This window comes from Ranitomeya imitator, chromosome 2 (genome assembly GCF_032444005.1).
Source record: "Ranitomeya imitator isolate aRanImi1 chromosome 2, aRanImi1.pri, whole genome shotgun sequence".
NCBI classification, from domain to species: Eukaryota; Metazoa; Chordata; class Amphibia; order Anura; family Dendrobatidae; genus Ranitomeya; species Ranitomeya imitator.
Window position 1 is genome coordinate 303,721,588 of NC_091283.1, and position 8,109 is coordinate 303,729,696.

An 8,109-nucleotide genomic window follows, 5' to 3' on the forward strand; every position below is an offset into this window, starting at 1 on the left:
GGGCTGAAAGGTGGCAGATGAGGTTTAACAATGATAAATGTAAGGTTATACACATGGGAAGAAGGAATCAATATCACCATTACACACTGAATGGGAAACCACTGGGTAAATCTGACAGGGAGAAGGACTTGGGGATCCTAGTTAATAATAAACTTACCTGGAGCAGCCAGTGCCAGGCAGCAGCTGCCAAGGCAAACAGGATCATGGGGTGCATTAAAAGAGGTCTGGATACACATGATGAGAGCATTATACTGCCTCTGTACAAATCCCTAGTTAGACCGCACATGGAGTACTGTGTCCAGTTTTGGGCACCGGTGCTCAGGAAGGATATAATGGAACTAGAGAGAGTACAAAGGAGGGCAACAAAATTAATAAAGGGGATGGGAGAACTACAATACCCAGATAGATTAGCGAAATTAGGATTATTTAGTCTAGAAAAAAGACGACTGAGGGGCGATCTAATAACCATGTATAAGTATATAAGGGGACAATACAAATATCTCGCTGAGGATCTGTTTATACCAAGGAAGGTGACGGGCACAAGGGGGCATTCTTTGCGTCTGGAGGAGAGAAGGTTTTTCCACCAACATAGAAGAGGATTCTTTACTGTTAGGGCAGTGAGAATCTGGAATTGCTTGCCTGAGGAGGTGGTGATGGCGAACTCAGTCGAGGGGTTCAAGAGAGGCCTGGATGTCTTCCTGGAGCAGAACAATATTGTATCATACAATTAGGTTCTGTAGAAGGACGTAGATCTGAGGATTTATTATGATGGAATATAGGCTGAACTGGATGGACAAATGTCTTTTTTCGGCCTTACTAACTATGTTACTATGTTACTATGTAGTCATGAGATCTCCCCTATGATGTGTAGACGGCTGTGAAGGTCTAGTGCTCAGTCTTGTTTTATCCACCAGTATTATATGTTTCATACTTGTGTAATGAGAACGGTGGAGATGGCAGGATTAGAGCTGATCATAGATGTGACTTCTCCATCTGTCTGTGACTTTTATAATATATTTTTCAGGGTGAAGATCTGACCCATATTAATACTACAGAGACATATTTGAGGGGTGATGAGCGGTGTAGAGAGGAGATTGCAACATATGACAACCCAGGTCAGTAGTAACCACTAAATGCAGAAAAGTCATATTCTTCTCAGTCACCTCCTGTGTCTGTTTTATCAGTGTTGTACACCGACCATATTACTATCGTGTGATCACCATTTTACCTCTAGACCACAACATTCTCCTCCACCCAAAACTGATCTACTTAGTTTGGGCATTGAAAATCCTTTTCTATAAAACTTACAACCTGGAGGATCCACCTACATCCGGGGATTAGGAGACGCTGACCCTTACCTTCCCCGATATGTAAACTACAAAATAAAATGACAACATACGTAGAATGTGCTCACAAGTTGGAAATATATTATGATGGGCCTTTTGGAGAAATTGGAGGGTAATGATGCTGTTGTATTCCAAGATCCCCTATATGCGAAGAAGTAAAAAATCAGGGCTTCGAAAAGCGCTGCCAAGTGCTGAGCCATAAAGTTGGGCATCAAAACAAATTAACATAAAAAATTGCTTTCATTTTAAAATTCTTCACATTTCCGATGTGAACCAGCTCCTTCCTCCGGCATATATAAATAATACATTGTGGATGTTAAATATCCTCCAATTGCATAATTCATTAATTAAACCGCGCTTATGATGCACAGTTTTTTGTATTGAAACCTTTCATCTTATACAAAACAATACAAATAGATGTAAAATGCATATTGGATGCACAATAAAATACATATAAAGAAAAATAAACATACATGGCAACAACCAAAATACCTAAGAATTATTCAAAAAGATACCCCTATTATGTCGTATTTGCTCTCATTAAGGCCCTCCGGCTTAAGCGTGGATAGTTTAAATATCCAATAGGATTTCTTATTCACAAGTCTTTGGAACCTATTAGACAGTTTCTGATATTTGTTCTAATATAATAAGTCTTAAACTGGTGGAATCTGGTTTACGTTCTAAAACCAAATGCCTAAACAGGCTGTGACAAATTACACCTTTTCTAATATTATGTCTATGGCTTTTCATCCTTTTAAGGATCGCTTGAGTCGTTTTTGCCCTCTATCGGTCTTTAGCTTCGTTGTCCCCAATGTCTGCTGCTTGACCTTGTTGTAATGGTCTGCCGTCTCAGATATTTTAAGGATGGAGGCAGCACGACGCTTACTCTGTCCCTCTGCTAGTAAGGCCAGAATTGAGCCCTTCTTTTCCTCACTTAAGACTTTTCTTTTCAAATCCATTGACATGGTTAAGTTTTTTTTTCATTCCTGTTACTTTTGGGATATTATTAGCATTTGTTTTGCCAGCCAGCTTGTCCTATTGCAAGAGGATTGTGAACACCACAGCAGTGTTTTTTATACTTTCCTTCATTAACTAAGATTTGGTTCAAGTGATCACCTAATCAGAAGCACATTAAGTAGAATGTTGTGTACTCTGGTTGGAATTCAACTGCCACTGGGATAGAATGGCACACTGCAAGGCTCAGAAGTGTGGAGGAGATTTGACTTTGGATATTGCTGGATTGGTTTATGGAAGTCATGTTGCTTTTTAACAGCCTTTGAGCCACTATGGAAACTTCTATTTTTCCATTGACAAATGATGGACCGAAGTGGGGACTTGTTTTTTGCGGGATGAGTAGAAGCTTGTATTGTTGTTATTTTCACCTACATAACATTGTTTGGTGGCTTTTTATTCCTTTTTTGGGAGGCAGAATGAACAAACACCACGCTCTACTGGTTCATGCTATGAGGTTTTTTTATTAGACTGTGAACTGCCATTGTTTTGTGAATTCAATATTTTTACATAACCTGCCATTTTTGCAGATATTTTAAGTAGAAATGGTAAAAAAAAATTATTTTATTCAAAAATAATAATTGGTTTTATGCTTGACAGATGACTGTACCTGGAGATCAGAGGGACAGCTGACATCTTCAATTTTTAAATCAGATGATTGCGAGATCACCCAGGATTCTATTGAAGGGACTGCCATTACTCCAGATATACCAAAATTCCTTCACAGCAAAGATCAGTCATCTGATCCTTTGAAACAGGTCTTGTATTCTGATTCTTTACCGACTGCTAGGGAAAATCAAACTCACAAAAAAAGCATTAAAAAAAGAACTGCTCCTAAAGCAAAGGCATTTTCACATTCAGAACATCAAAGTAGTTTTCCCCTCAAAAAATGTTTTCTTAAACATCAAAAAATTCACACAGCAGTGAATAGATTTTCCTGTTCCATTTGTAGGAAAACTTTTAGCAAAAAATCAAATCTTGCTAGTCACACGAGAACTCACACCGGGGAGAAGCCTTTTTCATGTTCAGAATGTGGGAAATGTTTTAACCGGAAAGCACATCTTGATATCCACCAGAGAACCCACACCGGGGAGAAGCCATTTTCATGTTCAGAATGTGGGAAATGTTTTAACCAGAATTCAGATTTTGTTACGCACCAGAGAATTCATACAGGGGAGAAGCCTTTTTCCTCTTCAGAATGTGGGAAATGTTTTAACCAGAAAGCGCATCTTGAAAGCCACATGAGAACCCATACGGGGTTGAAGCCTTTTTCATGTACAGAATGTGGTAAATGTTTTTACTGGAAATCACTTCTTGACACCCACCAGAGAACCCATACAGGGGAGAAGCCTTTTTTGTTTTCAGAATGTGGGAAATGTTTTAACCGCAAAGCGCATCTTGATAGCCACCAGAGAACCCACACGGGAGAAGCCATTCTCATGTTCAGAATGTGAGAAATGTTTTTACTATAAATCACATTTTGTTACGCACCAGAGAATTCATACAGGGGAGAAGCCTTTTTCCTGCTCAGAATGTGGAAAATGTTTTAACCAGAAAGCGCATCTTGATAGCCACCAGAGAACCCACACAGGGGAGAAGCCATTCTCTTGTTCAGAATGTGGAAAATATTTTGTGAAGAAATCATCTCCTCTTAGTCACCAGAGCAGTCACACAGAGGAGAAACCTTTTTCATGTTCTTAATGTGGTTAATGTTTTGCTTGGAAATCAACTCTTAAAGGGAACCTGACACCAGCAAAAAGGCTATTAACCTGCAGATGGGGTGTAATAATCTTATGGGTAATTGCAACACTTGACTGGCGCCTGCTGTTAGCCAAAAGCTGCTGTGAGAAAATGAACTTTATTCTCCTTGGCAGCATTCGGTTTTAGTCAAAGGGGCATTGCCGGCGCTGGTTCTTTCACCCTCTGAGAATACTGAACGGTAGCTGTAACCGTGCACCTTGCGTGACTGACACTGTCTCTGCATTGGGGCCGGTGGCCAGTCAGTCTCTGGGCACAGTTATAGCCACTGCTCTGTGTACTTTCTTGCTCAAACTATGGAAGTGCAAGTCTGAAGAGATCACCCGCACCCGGATCTGTCTGCAAGTCGGAAGCTTACTAAACTCCATGCCACAGTCTGGATGATTTGTTAATAGTGGTAAATACAGCTCTGACAAAAATTAAGAGATCACTGCAAAATGTTCAGTTTGTCTGATTTTTCTCTTTATAGGTATATTTTTGAGTAAAATGTTCAGAAAATACTTATTATACACAATAAAACTTAACATTTAATAATTTATCCATAAAAATTCAAACCACATACAACCTTGGACCAATGTCAGTTGTTTGACTAAAAGATACAGGGTGCTCAATATCCCTGACCTCTCAACTATCTGTCCCCTATCTTGCCGCAGAGGTTGGCACCCTATATCCTGCGCAATGGCGCCCCCACTCAACGCTGGCTCTCCCTAAATCACCCTAATGGGCCCAATCAGGCAGGAAAGAAAAAAAATCAAACAGACCATTCATTCCAGATAAATACAAAAATTAGTCACAGGTATTGATTGATAACATGTGCTCCAATATATTGCACACTTGTCAGCCGTCAGCTTCCCGCACTGACTGTGTTAGCGCCGGCCGTAAAGCAGAGCACAGCGGTGACGTCACCGCTGTGCTCTACTTTACGGCCGGCGCTGACAGTCAGTGCAGGGAAGCTGACGCCGGGGGAAGTGACAGACATCGGAATGTGAGTATGTAGTGTTTTTTTTTTTTTTACTTTTACAATGGTAACCAGGGTATATATCGGGTTACTAAGCGCAGCCCTGCACTTAGTAACCCGATGTTTACCCTGGTTACAAGTGAACACCATCGTTGGATCGGCGTCACACACGCCGATCCAACGATGACAGCGGGTGATCAGCGACCAAAAAAAGGTCCTGATCATTCCCCAGCGACCAACGATCTCCCAGCAGGTGCCTGATCGTTGGTCGCTGGCACACATAACGAGATCGTTAGCGGGATCGTTGCAACCTCACAAAAAGCGTGACGTTGCAACGATATCGTTAATGAAATCGTTATGTGTGAAGGTACCTTTAACCGGTAACAAATGCTCAAACATCACACCAGTGACCTGACACGCTGAACTATGGAGCCCCAACCCGGAAGTAATGAAACCGGTGAGCGCCGTAACGAGCGGGGATACAGGAAACATGAGGAGGTAATTGATATATAAGCCTGTCATGGTACAGGGAACATAAGGCTGATAGATACCTGTGGATATGGATGGACATTGTTCCCCACTGCATCTGAGGGTGGATCTTTTTGAATCCTCCTGAATCATCATTCATATAAGTCTCTTTGAGAAATAATACCTATGTCTCCCGATGAACCAATTTCGGGGAAACGCGTTGAGAATTACATACTTTAGAGAATTACATTTATTCCTATTAGTACACATTTTGCATTATGAGAAGGGAGTCGTCACTGGTGTGATTTTTTTTTGAGCATTTGTTACCTGTTAAGGCCCGTCTTGATATACATCTGTGTCACTCTGATTAAGGGTATATTAAATTTCCCCTTTACAAGTAGGATAGGGTGCAATCAGGGTGAGACGACGCTGAGCAGGGGGCACCAATTGCGCAGGATTATAGGGTGCCATCTTCCGCTGACAAGTAGGGTTACCTAGGCACAGTATATAGGTTTCCAGTATGCCTTAATCAATAAGAGTAGGTGTGCAGTATATAAGAGCACACATGAATGCACCTCGGCATGTGCAATATACTGGAGCACATGTTATCAATCAATACCTGTGACTAATTTTTGTATTTATCTGGAATGAATGGTTTGTTTGATTTTTTTCTTTCTTGCCCGATTGGGCCCATTAGGGTGATTTAGGGAGAGCCTGCGTTGAGCAAGGGCGCCATTGCGCAGGATATAGGGTGCCAACCTCCACAGCAAGGTAGAAGACAGATAGTTGAGAGGTCAGGGATATTGTGCACCCTGTATCTTATAGTTAAACAACTGACATTGGTCCAAGGTCATATGTGGTTTGAATTTTTATGGATAATTTATTTTATCATGTATAATAAGTCTATTTTCTATATATGGTGCTTTTTGACGATGAATTGATTAAATTGTTGCATTTTTTACCCTGTGGTCTGTGAAAAAATGTGAGTAAAATGTAACTTGTTCTTTTATTTTATAAACTTCTGACATGTCTCCGAATTTCCAAGCAATAAATTTAGTATTTTTTTCTGACAAAGAAAAATGGTCAAAATAAAGAAAAAGTGCTTTCAGACCTCAAATAATGCAAAGAAAACAAGATCATAATCATTTAGAAACAACAATACTAATGTTTTAACTCTGGAAGAGTTCAGAAATCAATATTTTGTGGAATAACCAGGATTTTTAATCACAGCTTTCATGCGTCTTACCATGCTTTCTACCAGTCTTTAACAATGCTTTTGTGTGACCTTATGCTACTCCTGGTACAAAAATTTAAGCAGTTCTTCTTTGTTTGATGGCTTGTGACAATCCATCTTCCTTTTGATTACATTCCAGAGGTTTTCAATGGGTTTCAGGTCTGGAGATTGGGTTGGCCATGACAGGGATTTGATGTGGTGGTTCTTCATCCACACTTGATTGACCTATATGTGTGGCATGGCGCATTGACCTGCTGGAAAAACCAGTCCTCAGAGTTGGTGAACATTGCCTGAGCAGAAGGAATCATCTGTTTTTCCAGGATACTTGTATGCAGCTTGATTCATACGTCCTTCGCAAAGAACAACCTGCCCAATTTCAGCCTTGCTGAAGCATCCCCAGATCACCGATTCTCCACCAAATTTCACAGAGGGTGCAAGACACTGTGGCTTGTACGCCTCTCCAGGTCTCCATCTAACCATTAGATGACCAGGTGTTGATCTGGGGAGCACCAATGCTCCTTTAAGAATTATGTTGCTGGAAAAAAGACTAAACAACCGACTTTGGAAAACATTACTGAAAGGCAGAACAATTCGGGTATGTGCACACGTTGCGGATTTTGCTGCGGATCCGCCGCGGATAGGCCGCTGCGGATTTGCAGCAGTTTTCCCTGAGTCTACAGTAGCATGTAAACATATGGAAAACAAAATCCGCAGTCCATATGCTGCGGAAAAAGATGCGCAGAAACGCTGCCTTGTTTATTCCGCAGCATGTCAATTCTTTTTGCGGATTCCACAGCGGTTTATACCTGTTCCATAATAGGAATCCGCAGGTGTAAAACCGCAGATGGAATCCGCACAAAAACTGCAAAAAAACACGCGGTAAATCTGCAGTGCAGTTCACCTGTGGATTTACCAAAATCAGTGTGGAAAAATCTGCACACCTTTCCGCAACGTGTGCACATGGCCTTAAACTGCCACGGGATTACAGTAGGGCCAACGGATCAAGGTGAATATTCTATTGATAGGTACTAGCAAGGTTAAGGCATTAAGTCCTATGCATTTTGTCAAATATTTGTATGTGCTCCCCTGTGGAGCTACCCATTTTTTCCCATCTCCCATGACAGCACACCTGAGAGAGGGATCCGCCAAGTCGGGACAGGAAACCTACTGAAATAAAAGGGCGGTACCTCTCCCTTGCTTCAGTTGGGTTTCCTGTCCTGATGGGAACCCTTGTGCTGAATCACGGTGGTATTTTGATTGAAGATTTCCACTCACCCGCTCCTGTCCTGGCACTGGAAGGGCAGGCAGGGCGCCTGTATGCCAGCCTTCAGGAT

At 41.4% G+C, this 8,109-nt stretch overlaps 1 protein-coding gene across 1 annotated transcript; it reads left to right on the forward strand.

Moving 5' to 3' along the window:
• The first annotated feature begins 1,464 nt into the window (after nucleotides 1-1,464).
• On the forward strand, nucleotides 1,465-4,665 carry LOC138666456 (oocyte zinc finger protein XlCOF6.1-like). The gene is made up of 2 exons (XM_069754680.1): nucleotides 1,465-1,501; nucleotides 2,958-4,665. The coding sequence occupies exons 1-2, from the start codon at nucleotides 1,465-1,467 to the stop codon at nucleotides 3,809-3,811; spliced, it is 891 nt and encodes a 296-aa protein (XP_069610781.1). The 3' UTR covers nucleotides 3,812-4,665.
• The last annotated feature ends 3,444 nt before the right edge of the window (nucleotides 4,666-8,109 follow it).

Bases quoted from the DNA above. Each gene is read 5' to 3' on its own strand.
- LOC138666456 (XM_069754680.1), top strand. From the start codon at position 1,465: ATGCTGTTGTATTCCAAGATCCCCTATATGCGAAGAA. The intron at 1,502-2,957 runs GTAAAAAATCAG...TATGCTTGACAG, and splicing joins GATCCCCTATATGCGAAGAA to ATGACTGTACCTGGAGATCA.